This window comes from Lytechinus pictus, chromosome 9 (assembly GCF_037042905.1).
Source record: "Lytechinus pictus isolate F3 Inbred chromosome 9, Lp3.0, whole genome shotgun sequence".
Classification (NCBI taxonomy): Eukaryota; Metazoa; Echinodermata; class Echinoidea; order Temnopleuroida; family Toxopneustidae; genus Lytechinus; species Lytechinus pictus.
The window spans coordinates 23360578-23384026 of record NC_087253.1 but is presented as its reverse complement, the minus strand read 5'-3'; the positions used below and the strand labels follow the sequence as shown (position 1 = coordinate 23384026).

General features: G+C 35.8%; 1 protein-coding gene across 2 annotated transcripts; it reads left to right on the top strand.

Annotated features, from left to right (window-relative positions):
* Positions 1-765: 765 nt before the first annotated feature.
* On the top strand, positions 766-22818 carry LOC129268108 (synaptonemal complex protein 3-like). Of its 2 annotated transcripts, none has more exons than XM_054905694.2 (9): positions 766-896; positions 2510-2680; positions 3441-3543; positions 4489-4523; positions 6492-6609; positions 7773-7872; positions 9711-9809; positions 10230-10334; positions 19316-22818. In XM_054905694.2, exons 2-9 carry the CDS (start codon positions 2542-2544, stop codon positions 19367-19369), a joined length of 753 nt encoding a protein of 250 aa, XP_054761669.2. In that variant the 5' UTR covers positions 766-896; positions 2510-2541; the 3' UTR covers positions 19370-22818. The 2 variants fall into 2 exon arrangements, with proteins under 2 accessions (XP_054761669.2, XP_063961018.1); XM_064104948.1 differs by lacking the exon at positions 766-896 and adding an exon at positions 1248-1679 and having other exon boundaries at positions 1938-2680; positions 19316-22812.
* Positions 22819-23449: the final 631 nt, after the last annotated feature.

The window sequence follows — 23449 nt, the reverse complement described above, 5'->3', positions numbered from 1 at the left end:
ATTTGTATTAAAGAATCTGCAGTTGAACCATTCAGAGCTCTTGTTTGATAGGATTTTCCTAATTACCGTATATATTTAGCTCTTCTGTCCCATCCTATGGTAAATGCAATTTCTTACCTATTTTTGAGCAAAATTTTTGCATTTAGATGTGTTGTGAGGTCTGCTAAGGTTGTAGCATTAATGAGTCCACTGTTTTTTTTAAATCAATTGGCTCATTGATGTTCTTCATACTCTTAGCATCAAGCATGCATTTACCTTTCAGTAACATTAATTGGAGTCTTTCTTGCATACTGAAATTATAAGGTTGATCTAAATTTATTTTGAAATCGATCTCAGTCTGAATTTGAATTTGATCATAATCTACTAGGTGAATTTTTTTGTTAATTGACCCTTTCATATGAAGAGGATCGAGGGGCCCAAAATCTACAAAATATTTACGAGCCCCCCCCCCCCCCCAAAAAAAAAAAAAAGATGAAATCTGGTGGATACTGTTGCCAAACGATGAGCTCTTTAGCTGCCAGGAAAATTTGATTAGCAGTCGCAGACACCCCTACATTTTTTTGCCTTCCAACGGCAGTTGTGCGCCCCTTGATTCTGATTCTAATTGAACATGTTCGACCACGACGTGGAAACTAATTTGCATAATTGATTGCCGCAATTATTCCACTGCGCAGCGGTATATACCGTACTATACTAGTAATTGTTACGGCGCGCGCGGCGCAAATTTCGTGCGCATATTTCCATGATCGATATTGCGATAGATATATAGATATCGAAAAGATCGCAGTGCAGTCGAGAGGTTGGACCAAAAAAAAATTTAAGAAGTAGCAGCAGTAAGGTTTTTCTTTGAAATTTTGGTAACTTCTAGTTCTACAACGTGTCGTTTATTGGAACCGGTAATGTATTTATTTTCCTTCTTTCCTGTAAAGAATGATGAGATGAGAAAATGAGAAAAAGTTTTAAAAGTTACTGTGTGTGTAGACGCGCGGCGCGATCGAGTTTCACGAGGTACCGGGTAGTCTACCGCCGGTACGGTACACCTCGGGCGCCCGGGAAGCTGAGCTAGCCGGGGCATCCTCCGGCAGTTACCAAACTGACATCCTATTCCTAACCCAGGCCAGGCCCAGGGAGCTCCGGCCCGCGAAGCGGTTAATGGGTTTACCTGGGCCTAATGTTACTTTTTAGTCTTACTAGACAGTAGGCCTAGACCCTACTGCACTCTGACTCTTGTAATTTTGTATTGTAACTTAGACTGAGTTAAAGAAAGTAAAGTTAGACTTGCCTGGACTAACTAGTCTAACTTTTAGTCTTTACTTAGTCTAGAGTCGCCAGTCGGTCTAGGCCTAAAACGTTTTGTCGTTAGACTTAGTCTTAGAGAGAGTCTCTAAGAGTAAGACTAAGTCAGACTAACGTGAAAGTGAGACACGTTATCGTTAGACTCTTTCTAATCAAATGTACAATAGGCCTAGTAGATCTAGACCTAAATTGATAGTGTTAGGCCTAGAAGTAGAACTACGTCTATTGAGTATTGTGGTCCCCAGCCCACCAAAGACCAAGTCTGCACACCTGTCCTAATATTTAATAACGTTAGGCCTACCTAGCCTACACCATGTCTGCCCACCCATTCACTTTGCACACGATTCTGGGATTTTGATGAGAAAGGCTGCATTTTTGAGGCCGTACGTCACATGAAATGCCCAAAATTCATTATTTTTCCACCATTTTGAGTCAGATTTGTTAATGAATATCTGTCTTACACTGTCTATGTATTGCCAAGCCTATTGCGCGCATGATGTGTAACTAAACTTAAAGTCTGTGTTCGTTGCGTATCTTTTACTAGAATCACGCAGATATGCATGTGCGCAGACTTGGGTGAACTTGCCACTGGTCTAGCTAGGCTATGATATTGATAGATCAAACGTTAGGCCTAACGTTAGATCTAAACAGGGTAACAACATTAAACACTGACATTGACAAGACAGAAAGTTAGACTAGATCTAGGCCTAAAAATTAATCTAGATCTGGCCTAACTTAGCCTATAATCTTGGTGGTTTAGTCTTAGATATAAACCTGTTTTCACAAAATGTCCTTGCTCCTACGTACTCCTGCTCCGGCCGAGAAAAGACCTAGGTCTAGCTATAACGTTAGATCTATCTATATAGAATAGATATCTAGATCTAGTCAGAGATCCTAAAGAAATTTTACCGAGATCGATTTGAGGTCTAAATAACATATCTTTTGATAAATTAGTATGCTATAGAATCTAGAACTACATGTAGGGTCAAACGTTAGACTCTGGATCCCTAGAAAAGTCTAGATCTAGAGTTCTACCTACCTTTGGCGGGCGGAGACTAATCTAACGTTAGATGATTTTTTAGATCTGATGTTATAGACTGATGTTATTTTGAATGGCCGTAGCATAGCCCTTACACTAGAGTACAGATCTAGATGATCCATACAAATACATTTTACTTATCAGCGCCATTGTTTTTCACCATTACTTTTGTAGATCCCAGTTGATTAAAGTTAGATAGCATCACCATGCCCAGAGCTCCATCCAATTCCCGGAAGCAGAGTGGGGGAGGAGGTAAGAAGAAGCCTGCTGCAGAAGGAGCCAGTACAAGCAAGATGGATTTTGAAGACGATGCTAGCAGTATGGATCCCCTTGAGAATGATAAAGGTATTAAGTTGGTCCACCTTTTTTACAGGGGCCCCTTTCATAAAACTTGTTCTGGCAATGACAGTTTAAAGCTACTGAAATCATTCAGTTTGATTGGCTTATAGTAAACTTGTTATGGAAACTGCATTTACAGCAAGTCTTTAAGAAACACAGGGTCACAGAAGTTTGCTTCATAGGCCATTGTAAGAATCAATTGCAAATCTATTTTGGGGACTCCCCAACTTCATGATATGATTTGCAATTTATTTTTGATCTGCTTTTTGATGCAAGGAGTGTAAACTGATTTGCTACGGATAAAATTGATCTATCCATTTTAGAATCGCAACAGAAATTTGCAATTGATATTTTGTTCAACACTCCCTTAGACTAAGTTGATCTTGTGGTAGTAAACTGCTGTTCTGAAGGTGACATAGTGACATGTTTTCAGTTTTCATAACCTGTTTATAATGGTGATTCACAACTCCAGATCTGGTTCACATTTCTAAACTAAATTCAAATTTTCGTTTTCAAAGTGTCTGTCAGGAGCATAATTTTTTTTTTTTTTCAGACCATGTTTACATTTTCCAAAAAGATTCTTGTGATGACATGTTGATCAACTCAGAATTTATTTTGTTTTGTTGATATTTGTGTTCTTTTATTCTCTCTCATTTGGATAAGCACTTGATAACTATTGATTTTGTGACTTTTATTCGAACATGTAAAACAGATAATCATCTTTCCTTTTGTCAGTTTTGTGTCATATCTCTTTTTCTTTTCTCAGATGAGGACGATTCTGGAGTGAAGAAGGCAGGAAAGAAGCGAACCTATGACGACAGTGATGAAGAAGAAGAATTGGAATGCAACGCCCCCGGAATTAATATTGAGTGAGTATGGTCACAAGAGAGTGAAATGTTAATGTTTCACATCAAGAAAAATTGAAGGACTGCATTTTCCCAAAATATGCAATGAGTTTGATTTTAATGGATGAAATAAAATGAATAACCGAAACAGAAGAACATGTATTAATCAGACTAAAAATAACATCAGCATTTTGAAGTTCTGCTATCATGAAACAATTAACATTTGCTACATACTGGTGATGCAAATTAGTGCAGTGATGATAATGCATATAAATAATTGATATGAAATTTCAATTGTTAAATTTTTTGTTTCATAAATTCTAATACGGTACATGTTTATCCCACATTATTAATTAGTATTACACTCAAGTCACTAGATTCAAATTGTTGAAACAAATAAAATTCAAGTATTTATTCATTTTTCTCCAACAACACCACAAGGGTAACCCAGCAAGTCTGCCTGTGAAAAAAAAATTACAGGCAGACCGGGCGGGTTCGAACCCACGACCTCTGGATCTGAGACTTCACACAGCAGTTGATGTGTAAACCTTGTGGTATTGTTGGAGAAAAATGAATATCTTATTTACTTTTTTTATCCCCCAGCAAATTAACTATTCCTTTAATTCAAATTTAGTATTAAAGTTAAAAATTGTTTTATTTCACAGAGCTTGTTTTCAATGACAAGTTACAAGCTAATTCTTCAATTTAATTGGTCAAGAGAAAGCTTATAGGAGATTTCTAGCATAAATTGTTTGTCATTGTTCAATTTAAATATGGTTTATAAAGTGAAATTGACAGCCATTGTATCAACTATGCTTTAGAAATCCAATTAAATCATTAGATACCTACTGGCTATTGAAATTTTCCCAATTTTCTTTCTTTTTTTACTTGATAAAAAAATAATTGAGATATGATTTCATTTTGCATAATGATACCAATTTTCTCCTTTTTTTTCATATATGTTTTAAGTGGAGAGATGCAGACAGTACTCCAGTCTTTTGGTGGTAAGTGAACTTTTTGGATTATTATCCCGGGGGGGCCACTTCCATTCACGAGTGGATACCATGCGCGACCATGGGGTCTCGAAAAGCACCCTAAACACGTAATTTCCATATTCTGAAAATGCACCCCTTAACAAGTATTGGCGTGTGAAACCCTACCCTTAACAAGTATTGGAAACAAAACGATCCTCTTGGCAAATATTCCCTGAAATGAACCCCTAAACAAGTACAGGAATGTTTTTATTGTTACGGGTCCTTCGGTCGTCGGCTTTACCTTATTTGGTTTAGTACGACCCCAACTTCTACACCTCGCGCAAATCGGACTCTAAACACGAAGTGTTGGGGGCAAAAAGGACATCCTTTATAAAACATTTTAATTTTGTTTTATCATCCCCGCAAATTCGACCCTAAACACGTAATTTTCCTAGCGAAATAGATACCCTTTTTTCATTATTTTTGTGTTTTTGACACCCTTATCACGTTACGTACGTAACGTGCCCTATCGTGAAAAAGACATCCTTTTTACGTGTTTTTTTGGTCGCGCATGGTATCCACTCGTCAATGTAAGTGGCCCCCCCGGGATTATTATCATTATTATTGTTGTTGTTGTTATTACATGACATCAAATATTAGGGGGTGGTGGTTCTCTTCTATTTTCTTCATAGCTAATGTAAAGATAACAGTTTACTGCATTCAAACCAATAATTGGGAAGAAATATTTATTATTACTATAAAGGGCAGAGAATTCCACATATATGTTTGTGGAGCGTTGTGGCCCAGTGGATAAGTCTTCTGACTTTGAAACAGAGGGTTGTGGGTTCGAATCCTAGCCATGGCGTAATTTCCTTCAGCAAGAAATTTATCCACATTGTGGTGCACTCGACCCAGGTGAGGTAAATGGGTACCCGGCAGGATTAATTCCTTGAATGCATGAGTGCTGAAAGGCAGCTCGAGCTAAAGCCGCGGTAATAATGATAATAACAACGCGCCTCGGAATAGAATATTTCTAGATAGATGGCGCTATATAAATGCCTATTATTATTATTATTAAATTTACTTGGTATATAATCTTCTTTCACAAAAACTATTATGAAGTCAGGAAACAGATAGTAATAGCTTGATAATTAACCCTAAAAAGACTGGGGGGCTGATTCAGCCCCCCCCCCTCAACATTTTTCGCGATAAATCTGTAACGTGAAAAGCTGGCGCCACGCTGTTCCATGACTTTTTTCTTTCAAATCTTGAGCAACTTTTGAGACCAAATATGCAACGCCTGGGTACGTGGTTCTGAAATTACGCAACATTTGGTAAGTGCATGTCGATCCAAAATTGCTCAAAAATGTGAATTTGTGTATAAATCCAATGCAAATTGTGTTTTTAGCCAAAATTCATAAATGTATCATTATTTTCAATTATACTAATCAAACTCAATTAATTTCATCTTGTTTATGGTCAGAATAAAGTCCCAGACAAATTCCATTGAAAAAAAAATATGAAACAAAAGTCGAAAAACAAAGAAATACATAAGAAATTTTAAAAATAATAAAATACATAAGAAAAGAATTGTGTTATTGAATTTTTTTTAATACACATTTGATCAGAATCCTATAAAGAGTCTCTGAATGAAAAATTAGCAGTTTAGAGGCCTTATTTAGTTAATTAGAGCAAATCTTTGATTTTACGCATAAATTAGCATAATTAATGAATAATGAGATTTTTCGGAAAAATTTGATCCTACAGTCTTGGAAATTATGCCATGGGTAACGCACGTGCCAATTTTCGTCACAATCACGCGGTTGACGGCCGAGATCAGCCCCCCCCCCCCCCCCCCCCAGTCTCCATAGGCATCAAAGTAGCCCAGTCTATTTAGGGTTAAAGCAGTCAGCGAGGAGAGATTGCTCAAAAAAGGTTGTCAGGATTAAATTTTTAATGTGCTTGTTTCCCTTTTTGTCCTTCAACTTTTTGCTGTAGCCGATATGAGGAAATCAATGAGTGGTAAAAAGAAACGTCTGGAAACGCTGACGCAACAAACCCTCAAATCAACCAATGTCAGAGTGGAAAAGATCTGGAAGATGCAACAGACGGAAAGGTATGACACCAAATACCAGTAGGATCGGTCTTGAAAATTTGATTTTTTTTTTTGTGCATCTTTTAATTTCTATATTTTAGTTATGCATGTTTGCCCCTGGTATTGACGAACAGATGGGTGGATATTTGAATTATTATATTTGTACTGGGATCTTATGCCTCATTTTGGAAGTTGAAACGGGAAATCTTACAACAAATCCCTGGAGGAAAAATGATTGCAGTATGGACTCCTATGGGCTTTCTGTTTATCTATTGGGTGATGTCAGTTTATCTTGGTTATGTTATTATGGACTTGGTAAAAAAAAGAGGTTTCTCTCTAGGCCATGAGGGATCTTGAGTTGATAAGTTCAGTGTTTGTGTTTTGATGATGTTGATATGTGAGGCAAAGTAATGAAGAAGGTCTCGGGAAGTTTGAAATAAAGCTCCTCTTGGGATCTCTCTTTCTCTTAAAGGAGAATGAAACCCTTGAAACCAGCTGAATCCTTATCAAATAAAAAAATCAAAGAAACATGTTGTTGAAAGTTTGAGGAAGATTGAATGAATAATAAGAAAGTTATGAGCATTTGAATATTGAGATCATTAATGCCATGTAGATCCTACCATTGGCAATGCGACCAAGATCTGTGATGTCACACACGTACAACTCCCTCATTACTTTAGTACTTATTTCACTTATATTCTCATTTTTATAGAGTCTATCACAAGGTGAGGTGTTCTCTTTATGAGAGGACAAGTACAGAGGTTTCACAACATTATATCATTGATGAATCGTTTGTCATATGATTAGAATGAGCAAAAAGAGAGGTTTTGGGGTATATTTTCAGTGTCCAAAAGGGGAGAGTTGTTCATCTGTGACATCATAGATCTTGGTCGCATTGCCAATGGGAGGATCTCCATAGCATTAGTGATCTCGACATTCAAATGGTCATAACTCTTCTATTGCTAGTCCTATTTTATTCAAACTTTTGTTGATCTTATTCTTTGATTTTTCTGCTTTCACAAAAGCTAACTTGCTCCAAGACTTTAATTCTCCTTTAATGTTGAGCTACCAATCGTGTGATTCAGATTATTAATTTTTCTAAATAGATGACTAAATGCCTAGTATTGTTGCCATTTTAAGAATTATGTTTCTGAATAAAAAATGCAATTATCTTTTTCCTACAGACAGAGACTACATGCCGAGTACTCCAAGCAATTGACTACAGTACTAGACCAGTGGGATACAGATATGAAGAAAATGAAAGAAAATGAGGAAAAGCTTCAGGTATGATAATTAAACTCCTCTTGATTATGCCTCTTGCATTTAGTTTTGCAAGAAACATACAGGACCCTCTAACATAAACCATAGGGCAATTCCATAAAATATGTACGTCAGACCCCCTATATGTACGTGGGACCTTCATGAAATTTTCTGTCTCTGATATCTTGTTCCTTTGACAGTCTGTAGTGTTCTCAAAGGACCATGACTTGGTCAGTTTATGAAGTGAAGTAAAACTTGAGGAAAATGGGGGTCGGACGTACAAAAAGGTTAATCATTTTATGGAATTGCCCCATAGCGAATGATCACAAGACTGATTTCTGTCATTAATTCCAATGTAAGAATCAGCTCAACTCCACATTTGGTAGCTTTGTTATATTATACAGGCCTGTTCTTGATTAATTTGAAGTAAAGTTCTGGTGTTTTTCCTCCCCAAACTTCTGAGAACATTAGTTGAACAACACCGTGATGCATCATTTTCCACTGCTCACAGCTGGGTATGATTTAAATTTGATTTCAATCAGACTCAATTTTTTGTGAAACACCCCTCTGGTATCAAACCTCGGGGAGGTGTCTCACAAAGATTTAAAAGTGACTTGTTAATGTAGAAATATGGATGACCATATTGATCAACTCTTGCCAAGAGGATATGCGCTACTGCATATTAATAGGATTGCATGCTACACATCTTGGGGGGCCACTTCCATTGACGAGTGGATACCATGCGCGACCAAGGGGTCTCGAAAAGCACCCTAAACACGTATTTTCCATATTCTGAAAATGCACCCCTTAACAAGTATTGGCGTCTGAAACCCTACCCTTAACAAGTATTGGAAACAAAACGACACTCTTGGCAAGTATTCCCTGAAATGAACCCCTAAACAAGTACAGGAATATTTTATTGTTATGTCACGGGTCCTTCGGTCGTCGGTTTTACCTTGACAATTTACGCAGCATTTGGTTTAGTACGGCCCTAACCCAGAGGCTTACCGTGTATTTGACCATATTCACCGGACTAGGGTGATTTATGGTCTAAATATTTCTCCAAATGAATTGTGAAAACAGAAAGTATACAATTATCACGATTATATGGATGAAGGTCTAACGAGTGGCAGTTTCCTGACATCTGGGCACAGACTGGAACCTCAAAAAAACGTAAAGTTCTCTCCTCTACCCCAGTCTCGATCGGCCATTTTGTTACGATTTTTAACAAAAATGGCCGATCGAAACGGGGGTAGAAGGAGAGAACTTTTCGTTTTTTTGAGGTTCCAGTCTGTGCCCAGATGTCAGGAAACTGCCACTCGTTAGACCTTCATCCATATAATCGTGGTAATTGTATACTTTCTGTTTTCACAATTCATTTGGAGAAATATTTAGACCATAAATCACCCTAGTCCGGTGAATATGGTCAAATACACGGTAAGCTTCTGGGCTCCCGCCCGCTGCGCGGACGGGAGCTCTCTGGGTTAGTACGGCCCCAGCTTCCACACCTCGCGCAAATCGGACTCTAAACACGTAGTGTTGGGGCAAAAAGGACATCCTTTATAAAACATTTTAATTTTGTTTTATCATCCCCGCAAAGTTGACCCTAAACACGTAGCTTTCCTAGCGAAATAGATACCCTTTTTTCATTATTTTTGTGTTTTTGACACCCTTATCACGTTACGTACGTAATGTGCCCTATCTTGAAAAAGACATCCTTTTTACATGTTTTTTTGGTTGCGCATGGTATCCACTCGTCAATGTAAGTGGCCCCCCCGGGCATGTTACACATCTTTGTGAAGCACCCCCATGGTAACTGTAGTATGAAATAATTTTATAAACATCCCATGTTTTTAATGCAGACGATGTTGAAGCAGCAACAGAGGGTCGTTCAGCAGTCTTGCATAGCCATGAATCAGCGCCTCAAGAACGTCCGACAACTCTTTGAACAATACAATAAGGTATGTTCACACGCAATTTCATTGGTAACCATTCAGCTCAAAGCAGTCTGATACTGGCACTATTCCATGTAGTAGCCAATATTGAGAGCAAATGTGAAGTTTTTTTTGTAAAATCACAAAACAAAAGCAAATTTCATCAAGCAGTACGTGTAGTTCTATATGCTTAAGAATAAAACCCTGCTTGAAACCTATGGCCACTGTCATTTACCCACGTCAATCATGTTTATTTAAAAATATCCTCTTTCCTCTATCCATTGACTGTTTGTTGTTTTTTCTGTTCCTACAGACAATAGGAAATAATTTATTCTGTACCGCCCTCAATATTTGTAGATTAATTTGAGATATAAGGATTAAACATCCCAGCAATGTCATGTTATTTTCTCTATCCATTGACTGTTTGTTATTTTTCTGTTCCCACAGACGATGGGAGAGCTGGAGCAGTGTCATCAAGGCCAGCAGACCAATGTACAGGGAGAACTGAAGAAGGAGCTGAACCTCCTTCACAAGAAGATCCTCATGGATACAGTGAGTAGTCATAGAAGATAGGAGGTATAGAAGAACGAGAGGAATGGGAGAAAGAGAAGAAGGAGGAGAAGAAAGTGAAGGAGGAGAAGAATAAACAGAAAAGTGATGAGAAAAGGAGAGAGGATGGATGGACAGACAGATGGAAAGAATAAGGAGGAGTGGGGAAGGGAAAAGAAAAAGAGGGAAAAATCCTACATAATCTTATTGATACAGTGAGTAATAATGAAAACATGAGGACGGAAACGAAAAGGAAGAATGGGAAGAAGAGGGAGGACTTATGTATCTTCTAAAATATATCAGTTGATATTTGAGGTTATTGCAGAGATGGGCCTTCTACAGCAAGTCTAGTGCATGAATATTTAATAGAGTCTTGAATATTCAGTGCCTGACTTGGATCCAGTTGGAACCATAGCACTCATTCTTTTGTTCTATCCCTGCCCCTAAAAACACATTTACAATTACAGCTTGTTTAGTGCAGGAAAGTACCACTTCCCTCTTCAGTGCAACTGTATTAGGGCACTGTTGCAAATTCTGGACTAGCGCCCTCTTTAGACAGCTTTCATTCATTTTTGTCTCACCTGCATAGCAGAGTGAGACTATAGGCGCCGCTTTTCCGACGGCGACGGCGGCGGCGGCGGCGGCGACGGCGGCGTCAACACCAAATCTTAACCTGAGGTTAAGTTTTTGAAATGACAGCATAACTTAGAAAGTATATGGACCTAGTTCATGAAACTTGGCCATAAGGTTAATCAAGTATTACTGAACATCCTGCCTGAGTTTCATGTCACATGACCAAGGTCAAAGGTCATTTAGGGTCAATGAACTTAGACCATGTTGGGGGAATCAACATCAAAATCTTAACCTAAGGTTAAGTTTTTGAAATGTCATCATAACTTAGAAAATATATGGACCTAGTTCATGAAACTTATACATAAGGTTAATCAAGTATCACTGAACATCCTGCTTGAGTTTCACATCACATGACCAAGGTCAAAGGTCATTTAGGGTCAATGAACTTTGGCCGAATTGGGGGTGTCTGTTGAATTACCATCATAACTTTGAAAGTTTATGGATCTGATTCATGAAACTTGGACATAATAGTAAACAGGTATTACTGAACATCCTGTGCAAGTTTCAGGTCACATGATCAAGGTCAAAGGTCATTTAGGGTCAATGAACTTTGGCCAAATTGGGGTATTTGTTAAATTACAGCCATAAATTTGAAAGTGTGTTGGTCTAGTTCATAAAACTTGGACATAATAGTAATCAAGTATCACTGAACATCCTGTGCGAGTTTCAGGTCACATGATCAAGGTCAAAGGTCATGTAAGGTCAAAGAACTTTGGCCACGTTGGGGGTATTTGTTGAATTGCCATCATATCTCTATAAGTGTTTTGGTCTAGTTCATAAAACGTGGAAATAAGAGTAACCAAGTATCACTGAACATCTTGTGCGAGTTATAGTAGTTTTCAAAATCAGCACTGCTGCTATATTGAATCGCGTGATGCAGGTGAGACGGCCAGAGGCATTCCACTTGTTTACTTCTTGTACTTTATAGGGCTCACATGAGTATTACAGACCCCCATTCACACACGTGTTAAATCATAGCTCATCAAAAAATCATTAAAAATCAATCCTTCGATAGATTTTGCTTGAATTCACTGATATTAGTCACAATTAACAGTACATTAAGGCTTGATATGTCAATTGGGTACTTGTCCAGCTCAATCAAAAGTTAAATGGCCTGAAATAAGACCAACCATAATTTTGGCCAGTTCATTGCCAGAAAAACCCGAACTGCATTGTGGGTAATAATAATTAAAATGAAATACAAAAATGCAGTCTAGCCTCCCCAAAGGCCTTAATTATGAAAGAGTATGAACATGACATTGTTTCTATCATTTATATTTTGATATACAAACATTTTGTCTATTTTTAATGAATTATTTTAATCAATAAAGTCATGTGATCTTTACTTACGCCTGTCCGACATGCTTTGCGCGCAGATTAATTACTCTCATGTGCCCTATATGACTTTACAATCGTCCATAATTGGCAACTTGCATTTTTGTAATCCATTCATCTATTCCAGCATTGTTTCGCTCAAGTGGTTACCTCAATTGTTAGTGGGTTTTTTTTTTCTAGATTGTTGTAATGTTTATCTTGTTGAGTTTTTTTTTACAACATATCCATACTATTTATCACTAATTGAATGGACTGAAGAGATCTGATTATGCTGCTGAGTTCATGATTGGAAATATATATTCTTATGAATTACAACAGTATATTTGGGTAGGGAAACAATCTCAGATATGAATGCGTCCTTTACTACAACATGTGCAACTGCATGTACTTCTGCTGCTGCTGCCACTACTACTTATACTTGAACTACTACTACTAATAATAATATTGATAGAAATGTCTTCCAACACTACTGCATTGGTCAAAGAACTAATAGTACTAACTATACTATATATATCAGTACAAGTACAGTAGTGCAAGGACATGATTACTATTTAAACATCAATTTTAATTAATTAATTTGTGGGAATTATAATATTTTCTAGTCACCCATTCCATCATTTGAAATCAACTAAAGCATAAGATGTAAGTGTTTCGAAAGATTTACACTCCTTTTCGTCATCTTGCTAAAAGGCTGCTACTCTTGTATGTAGTTATTAAAACAATAAGAATGCCAACAAATTTTTTTATGACCAATCAAAGGTTGAATAAATCATTCCTTCACTGCATTTTATTTCAATATGGAACAATTAAACATCAGAAACTTAAGCATTTATTAAAGCCCATATAAAGGTTAAGGTAGAGGGCTGATAGTTTCTTCATCATCCTTGAATGCTTTTGTAATTTTTCTTTATTTTATTTTTTCTTCTCCTTTGATTGTTCGTTTTCATAATTCCTTGGTCCTCTTATTTTTCTTCCCTTCTCCTTCTACCAGGCATGTTGTTATCCTCCTCCTTTTCCTTCTACCTCTCTTATATTTCTTTCTCTTTCATTATGATTGTTTTCATAAGATGAATATTTTCTCTTTATCATTCATTGTCATAAATATGATAGTCATTGTTGTTGCCATTGTTAAATCGTACCTCCCATCGAGTGCAATGCTATAGAAAGAACCAATCTTTGAAGTCATTGGTCCAATCCATCCTTTTTATGTAAGTTGTCTTTTTAGCCATTGTAAATGGTTTAATTCACATATTGTCGTAAATATCATGATAGTCATTGTTGTCATTATTAAATCATACCCCCATCGAGTGCAACCCTGATAGAAAGAAAATGCCTTTGTAGTATATTATTCAATAATTTGTATTTAAATATACAAAGTTGTCTTCTTAGGCATTGTATTATGGTTTTAATTCACTTAGACCACAAGTAGATTCTCATTCTCAGATCATCTTAACACCATCATGGTTAAACTGACTTAACGCCCTTTCACACGGTAAAAAAAAATGTAAATTGAATGATGATATTCCAGTGAAAAATAAGGCTAATGACGAATTTTTAGCACGTGTGAAACCAAACTAGAATCATGAACGCTAATCACAATCATGAATTCAAATTCTACTCCGGAGGTGAATTCCAGTTAAGTTTCACTCAAATGATGGTACAAATTTTAGGTGTGAAAGGCTTGACCTCCAAAACTTCTTTTAGGGGACAGAGCTTATGCGTCCTAGCTTTCAAGCACGTCCGTAGATAATACAATTGTCATGCACTCATCGTATCGATGCAGTGCTTTGATTGACAAGACACAGGACGCATTCCGCCTTTGCTTGGGAATTCGAATTCAAATCACAGTTTTCGAGTGAGCGTGTGAAAAGGCCCTCAGTTTCTTCTCAGTCTGTCATTTTGTCAAACCATCCCTTGTTCTGAGAGCCCAGAATCCAGATTGTCTAATTTCTTCTTTATAGTCTACCTTCAAATTAAAAGTTTGGTTCATAAAATGTAAAACTTATATAATAATAATAATAATATACAGTTCTTGTATAGCGCATATCACATTATGAATAATGTCTCTATGCGCTTCCAAAGGACTTGGATATTATTACCCCAGCTGTAGCTTTGCAGCCGTAATTACTCAGATTACAGCGCACATGCATTTCAAGGAATAAATTCCTGCCAGGTACCCATTCACCTCACCTGGGTTAAGTGCAGCACAATGTGGACAAATTTTTTGCTGAAGGAAATTACACCATGGCTGGGATTCGAACTCAAGACCCTCTGTTTCAAAGTCAGAAGACTAATCCACTTATATGTATATAGACTAAGATGTGTTAGGTCAGGTCAATATTAGCCAAATCGGTAAAGCCTAACTGGAAATTAGACATAAGTATGTGGGCTAAATGGAATTTACACCAAATGGTATTGATGGGGATGTACATGTAGGCAAACTAAAATCAGACTCTTTGGGATGATGGAGACCAAATGGTTTAATAGTAGATGATGAACTTAGGGTGTGTTTATGCTTCCATTGTGAGGACAGAATCAGCGTTTTCAAACGTCGATCCAAAACGCCGATCGTAAACGTGGTTCTGGGAGTGCTGTTTATGCTTAACTTTTCAGAGGCGAAATCACGATCTCCAGCTGGCTTCGCGTCGTAATTTTCGTTGAGCAGGAAAGCGAGGTCAAATTGGGCGCGCCCTTTTTTGAAAGTTTTTTTTTCCGAGTGTTGTTTATGGGGAAGGTACGTCGACTGTTATATAAACATCGAACAATTTCCGATATTTTAGTCATTGCATGGAGCTTCTTGATATAGCCATATAATTTCCACCATGGTGAGGATAATAGTAAAAAAAACCCAAAGAATATTAAGTATACATAATAATAAAATATCTATTTGTTTATGCTACTGGGGCATCTTGCGATGTCTCCTCATTATAACTCATGTTCCAGGGTTTTTTTTGGTGTAAATCCCTCAACGTTCATCGTGATGACAAATTGGAAGATTAATACTAGTAATAATACTAATGCAAAACAAAGGAGATGAGAGGTAATTGAGGTAACATGCGACCATGGAGCAATGCGACTGTATTTGCCCGCGGATTTTCATCTCACCGGAAGCATGTACCAAATGACGTCATTTAAACACGTTTACGATCGTGGTTCTGTTTATACTTCCCCAGAAAGCCTGATTCTGGTCAAACGGCGTTTACAAACGCACCTTTTTGTGAGTTTACGATCGGTATTTTGAAACAGCGTTTAAATGAAAGTAAGCATGGACGCAACCGTGTTTTGGACTAATCACGTTTGGAAACGCTGATTCTGGCCTGAAAAGTGGAAGCATAAACACGGCCTAAGATGTGTCAGATCAAGTGGATATTATCCAAGTGGGTATACATGTAGACAAAATGGTAAGTTGGCTAAATGGCACTTAAGGCCAAATGGTTATTTGATGAACTGGTTGAAAACAGAAAAAATGAGATTAGACCATATGGGTTGAGAATAAATGGTTAGTAGATGAACTGCTATGTTGACAAGATGTAGCATGTGGAATGAGACCAAATGGCCCAGCCAAATGGAAAGTAGACAAAGTAGGTGTAGACCAATTGCCATATACCTTCTAATCCATCATAAAAATGTACTTGTACAAATAATAAAACATCCAATGGTCACTGTGAATGACTAGTCTGCATGCACAGACTCATATCTGATACATTAACCAATCATACCATGTCTAGAGTGTAGACTATAGACACCAAACTCTATGGCCCGTATTCTGAAGTCGGGTCTAACTTAAACTCAGGTTTAAAGTTGTGGTCTAAGTATGGACAGCCAATTGTTACATAAATCACTAACAGAAGGGATATAATATTTCAGCTCATTTGGCTCTCAGATCATTCATAATTGTCTAGGAAGTATGTATAGATTATTGTCTTCATCATAGATGAATCAGGAAAGAGCACAGCAAACATAAGAAACGTACAACTTAATAAAAAAAATTGATACTTTTGGCTGTCCATACTTAAACCACAACTTTAAACCTGAGTTTAACTTAAACCTGACTTCAGAATACGGGCCACTGTGTCTAGAGTGTAGACTATAGACACCAAACTCTATGTGTCAAACAAGAGCCAGCCACATTACAAGGTGAATATAGTCTCACTACTTCAGACTCTGCAAAGAGTCTGCATTATACACTTATGCGAGTTGCAAAAACCAAGGGTCTGTGCCTAAACACTAGTGAATGACTGATCGCTATTAATGTGTTAGGTTTCAATAATACCCACCAATATGGAATCAAGTTCATTGAATATGGCCATGCTCTGTTTATCATTTAGAGGCATTCATTATAAACAATAGTAACCTAATATACCAGTAAGTTATTGAATATGGTATCAGAACCAAGTTTCGAGGGTTATAGCTTCAATATCATTCATCAGTATATTAATGACTTTGTTTTTTTTATGTCAATCCATTATACCAGCAGGCAAAGATATTTAACTATTGATAATAAAATGAGCCACTATTGCTTCATGGAATTCACAAAAGAGGTTTGAACTGGGAGGGAGTCAGTAGAAATTAAGGACTATTCATATTTCAAAGCTGCCAAGTAGTACTGCTCTTCTGTAATAAGAACTCCGAAATGAGAAGAATACTGATGGTTTCATGGAAAAAGACAATTTCTAAAGTTTAATTTTTATGTGTTGTCTTATGCTTTTTCTTAGAAAATACTGATTTTCTCACCAAGATACTGATTTTCAAGTTTTAAAATAATGAAATATTCTTGTTCAGGTTGGTAATGGTAGCTCGGCTATTTCTCGTTTTATCATGCTTCATTCAAGCATCCAAGGTTCAAGGTTTATTCATATCAACATTTCACATTTTCAACAAAATCAACAACTCAGTACAAACAATAATATTATACAATATAAACAATATTATACAATACAAATTATCATAGGTAGGCATAAATAAATATCATAAAATATGAAATGTATACTTAATATAACAATTTAAAAAAAAGTACTATAATGTATTCTTGTAAATGGTTGTAATATAATGACAAAGAAAATGAGAGGTGTGGATATGGGGAGCCAAAGGTAAAAGCAGAGCTTGTTGGTTAAAGGCTCCAAGGAATATGCAGTGAGAGTCCATAAAAATATCAATACGTCAAGAAAAATAGAGGAATAATAAAAGGGCAAACAAACAAAAAACAGGGGACACACAAATACATAAATGATGAGTAGGAAGAAATAAGTGTAAAAAGCAACAAATTGAATTAGAGCCTGTCGGGGAATGGAAATAATTATTGCTAAGAGTGGCAAAAAATCTATGGCATCAGGGAGCAATGAGCGGGAGGGACAGCTTCCAAAGATCAAGACAATCCACGCGCAACGATGATAAAGGAGCAATGAGAAAATAAAACATTAAAAAAATAATAATAATTCAGTATAAACCAGTATAGCGAATGGAATGAGGCTATGACTGATAACTCTCCTTATCCTTTTGCTTTTATTTGTCCTTTATATGTTTTAATAGTCAATAGTGCCATATGAAATAGTAGCTAATTTTTGCCAAAACCATACATTCATTATTCTTGCTGAACATACTGAAATAAATGCAATTATGGACATTAAATATGCAGCCATAGTCCATTGAGTTGAAATTATCACAGGAGATGATGAAAATCAGTAAAATTCAATTCTATAGTTTCAAAAGCTATTGATTGATATTACCATGTTAAAATAAAGACAAGTTAAAATCATTTCCCTGTGATATACTATTTGAAAGGTTTATTTCAGACATTCATTCAGTACACAAATTATTTTAGCTGGATGAATGAAATCCTTTTAAGAAGCTGTTATATTTTAAGTTTTGAGTAAACTGAATACATATGTACTATAGGCCCTACTTATTTCCTGACTAAATTAATTGTATTAAATGTTTCACTTGAATTTAGGTCAATATTGTTTTGCCACTATTCTTTAGTTAAAAAGTGAAAATTTTTGTGACTGGAAATTTTGCAAGTTTTTGCAAAAAGCAAAGATGAAGGGAAGATTTTGAAATTCTTACAATGTGAATTAAAAGCATTTATGGAATATGGCATGATTAGTCAACTCAGAAATGCCCTTTTTGCTATAAATTATGATTAGTATTATGGATATATTATATCATTACATCATCACAATGAAATGAAAGTTGTACACTTATACCAGCCCCTGCTCCTTGAGGAAATAGTTGACTCAAATTAATTTCCTTTTCTCTTTTATTTCCCCATTTTATTTCACCTTCTGTGGTGCAACCCAGGGATTGAAAAATTAAATTCTAAGCAAACAAAAAATGACCAGTCAAGGGTAATTTCCTTCTATGCTTGCCTTGAATGAAACACATAAGTGTAAGACAAACAAACTGGTGATAGTTAAGAAAATGCAGGAACAAGTCATGAGAGAGCTGTCATTTGTTAGTGAGGTCATTCACAGCATGACGCTGATGAGGGGATTTCCCCCAATTTCTCATTGTGATGTCATACACGTATGTTCCCAGTGCAGTGTTTTAGTTCTTCATTGAATTCTGTTTCATATGTTAATCATTACACTCAAAATTGGCAAAGCAAATTAAAAACATTTTTTTTTTTAATGTAATTGAAAAATTTGTTGAAATTTTTATACTATTATCATAGATATGACTTGTATACATATTCATTTTATTTGTTACAAATATTAAAATGAATGGAAAAGTCAGGGATGCTGCCAATATGAGGACAAAGAAGATCAATATTGACATAATAAAAGCTGTATACCTCTATGGGTAATGGCCCAGTCACATTTCCCCTATGGCCGCCGTACGGCGAGTCGGAAACAACCGTTTTATTTGATTTTATTCAAACCACCTATATGTAGCTGGTACAAAAAAATGTTGAAACGGCTGTTTTTGACTCGCTGTACGGCAGACGTAGGGAATGTGACTCGGCCATAAATGTGCTCTCTTTGATCATTTTTACATCCCTTTTCATTCATCCCATGCAGCAACATCAAGAGATGGCCAACTTCCGCAAGTCCTTGCAATCCATGTTCTTCTAGAGGTCAAAGTTCACCCACTGGTCAGGAATACTTAAAGAAATTCAGTGATTACCGGTATCCCAAAAATATGTATATTTCAAATTCTTTGATATTGATGATTAACAACCCCTTGCTTTCTCTTTACAGTACAATAAGAATTCTAAAATATTCAAGATATTGTACATATTATATCCAACAGAAGTGCGAGAGTATTAAACCCGGGTGAGTAACGTAGCTCTCGCAATGGCAGAATATTTTTCAGTGCAATTCTTCATTACCTTTTTGCATGCTGAATTAATTTTTTGGGGGATAATAATGACAATTGTTTCCATGTTATTTTCTTTAATTCAAGATATATCCATATTGCACCATTGATACTTATAATTATTATATAGATGTCATCCAAGAACTATTGCCTTTTATTAGCTTATCTAATTTGAAGGTAGAGGAGAAAAGTAATTATTACGATTGTTGAATTTAATTTGTACGAATGTGCAAAATTCGCAACATCAGCGTGCAAAGGGTAAAAAAAAATCCTTGAACGCAAACAATCATTAAAGGAGAATGAAACCCTTGAAACCAGCTGAATCCATATCAAAGAGAAAAATCAAAGAAACATATTGTTGAAAGTTTTAGGAAGATTGAATGAATAATAAGAAAGTTATGAGCATTTGAATATCGAGATCACTAATGCCATGTAGATCCTCCCATTGGCAATGCGACCAAGATCTGTGATGTCACACACGTACAACTCCCTCATTTAGTACTTATTTCACTTATATTCTCACTTTTATAGAGTCTATCACAAGGTGAGGTGTTCTCTTTATGAGAGGACAAGTACAGAGGTTTCACAACATTATATCATTGATGAATTGTTTGTCATATGATTAGAATGAGCAAAAAGAGATGTTTTGGGGTATATTTTCAGCGTCCAAAAATCTGTGACATCATAGATCTTGGTCGCATTGCCAATGGGAGGATCTCCATAGCATAGTGATCTCGACATTCAAATGCTAACAACTCTTCTATCGCTAGTCCTATTTTACTCAAACTTTTGTTGATCTTATTCTTTGATTTGTCTGCTTTCACAAAAGCTAACTTGCTCCAAGAGTTTCATTCTCCTTTAATGAAGATATGACAGGATGTCTCCATTGTTATGACCATGTGGACAATTGTTTATAGGGAAACTGATTACCAGCATACAGAGTAAGGCCGTGTTCACTTCTGTTGGGCAAAAAGAAAATAATTTTTATTGTACTTTCAGTGTATCAATAGACAAATCATTTCATAACCGATCTTGGAAAAAATATTAAAATGAGTCATTGGGAACCTTGAAAGATTTGAAATTTATGCATTTATCTTGTACATAACTAATAGGGCAACTGCTGGTATATGACGTCACAAATCCAAAGCTTTAGATTCTGATAACTTTCTTATAAATCTTTGAGGGATTTTCCTCAAACCTTCACCAATATTTTTTTCCTTCTATTTTTATACAAACTTTTCGTCAGGGTGAACTTACCCTTAGTCTATGACATTAATTCTGACCTGCCTTGGTCATACACAAATGAGCAGATAGAATGAAAATATAAAAACAAGTAAGGAAGTAGACGAAGAAATCTTAACAGGGGCCGCGGAATGGTTTTCAAAGTGGGGGGGGGGGGGCTGACCATGCAAAAAAAATCACAATTATATGGTCATTTTATGCATTTAAGTTGGTTTGTGTGAAGTGATAAAAAAAGTTTTAAAAATCACTTACAAAGTATATTGCATGTAAAAATTACCACTTACAAAAGGGCATAGAGTATATGTTACAGGCTGTGTGATGTAATAAAATGTTTTTTTAATGTGATCTTATTTACTAACCAAAATCAATTCCATCAATATTTTGATGACTTTTACTACCCATTTACTTTCAAAACACGAGTCAAACAGTACATTGGTATCAGGTATTTGTTACTTTATTAATATCATTCGGTGTTTATCTAATTCCTGTATGACGTGTATATAATCTAAAATTAGAATGTTCTGTTAGTACTATATGGAGATCACAACTACTATGGTTGGATGTAGGCCAATTTGTGTGTGAATTATTTGTCCCATTAGTAGTATTTCCTGAAGATGACACTAAGTACATACTCTATATTAAATGACTTAGCACTTCACGTGTTTCTGTCAAGATTTAAGGGGAAGTTCAACATGAAAACTTGTGGTTTAATTTAAAGTATTCTATGAGCTTGCTTCTATATTGGTATGGATCGAAAAGTACAAGCAAAGGACCTACCTTCCCCCAAAAAAGCTTTCAGTGTCATGTGAGTGCAATGTATGCACCCTCAATATGATTATTTCAGATATGAACATTGTTCATATGTATATTTTTATGCACTGAAACCATATGGTTTAATTAAATTCTATAAGCCAGCTTTCATATTGGTAAAAGTACAAGCAAGAAGACACCCCCCCTTCAAACTTCTAGTCTCACACTGTATGCATTCTAAATATGATTATATCATAGTTTATATAGATATTGTTTATACCCTGAAACAATTTTGTTTAATTAGAGTAAACTTGAGCTTCTGTCCAAATTGGTCTGTACTGAAAAGGACAAGCAAAGGACGTACCCCTTCCCCCTGAATTTCTTCTATTCTCACAATATTTGCACATTGTATGCACCCTAAATATATATGATTATTTCAGATATGAATAATGTTTATAACCTAGAACCCATTTGGTTTTATTAGAGTATGCTATGAGCTTACTTCTATATTGGTCTGTACCAACAAGTACAAGCAAAAAGACATACCTTTCCCCATTCTCACATAAATACATTGTTTTGTATTATATCAAATATGATTATTGTTTATGTAAATATTGTTAAACCATTTGGTTTATTGATATTCTACATATATGATCCTTCATGTACTTCTATATTGGTCTGTACTGAAAAGTACAAGCAAAGGACATACATTTCCCCTTAATAAACTTCTACTATCATATGAATGCATTATATGCACCCTAAATAGGATTATTTCAGATATTGAGAGACTGATCGGTCATTGTTATTCATTATAATGAAATTCAATGTAATCTGTTTTCCTCCAAACACATCACATTTTATAATTTATTATCTTTTGCCATTCCCCACCTGAAATGTAAATTATGATTTATTTATCATACTTTTTGTGAATTTCTTACAAATGCAATCTTGCCTACATGAACTGTAATGAAAGTTTATTTAATATAATTTTTGTAGTATTGCTCTATTAACGCAAAATGATGAGTATTTTTATATTTATTTGATATACATTTATTAGACTCTTTTAATTATTGCATTTAAAGAGTTGTATTTGTTTTGTATTATTGTAATGTTCATATATCACTGTAAATAGCGTTAAAATATATATTTGTTTTAATGTTCCATTTTCACAGAAAAAAGCATACAAACGACTTTCAAAACCATGTTTTGGTGTAAAAAAGGAAAAGAAAAAAATTGTTTGTATTCATATATTCGTTAATATTGAGAGACCATTTTCCATGGCATTGTAAGTTCAAGTGTTGTATTTTTTGACAGGGGTAAGTTCCATACTCTTGCTTAATCTAGCTCTTTCTCCTCTCTCCCACTCTTTGTTCCCTTTCTTTCTCTTGCCCCCCCCCCCCCCCAACCCTTCCATCCCTCTCTGACATGTTTGGTTGTTTTCATATAATTGTCGAGTGTGTGACTTTATTTGCAATAAACGGAAGATAATTAGCATTGTGGTTCTCTGATATAGTTGTCCTGCATTATTTTATGGTATTAATGATATTGTTTGAGGTGTGGATAGAAGTTTCACGATGCATCTATCCCAGGGGGGTCAGGGTAGACTAAATTTTGGTGGATTTTCTGATGACTTGATCATTGTCATGACTAATATGATGGTAACAGATTATGTTACTGCTGCTTGCAATAAACTGATGATATTGATGATGATGATGATGACGATGATGATGATGATAATGATGATGATGATGATAATGATGATGATGATGACGATGATGATGATGATGATGATATAGTGATGATGATGATGACGACGAAGACGATAATGCGGATGACGATAACAA

Bases quoted from the DNA above. Each gene is read 5' to 3' on its own strand.
- LOC129268108 (XM_054905694.2), top strand. From the start codon at position 2,542: ATGCCCAGAGCTCCATCCAATTCCCGGAAGCAGAGTGGGGGAGGAGGT. The intron at 3,544-4,488 runs GTGAGTATGGTC...ATATGTTTTAAG, and splicing joins GCCCCCGGAATTAATATTGA to TGGAGAGATGCAGACAGTAC. The intron at 6,610-7,772 runs GTATGACACCAA...TTTTTCCTACAG, and splicing joins AAGATGCAACAGACGGAAAG to ACAGAGACTACATGCCGAGT.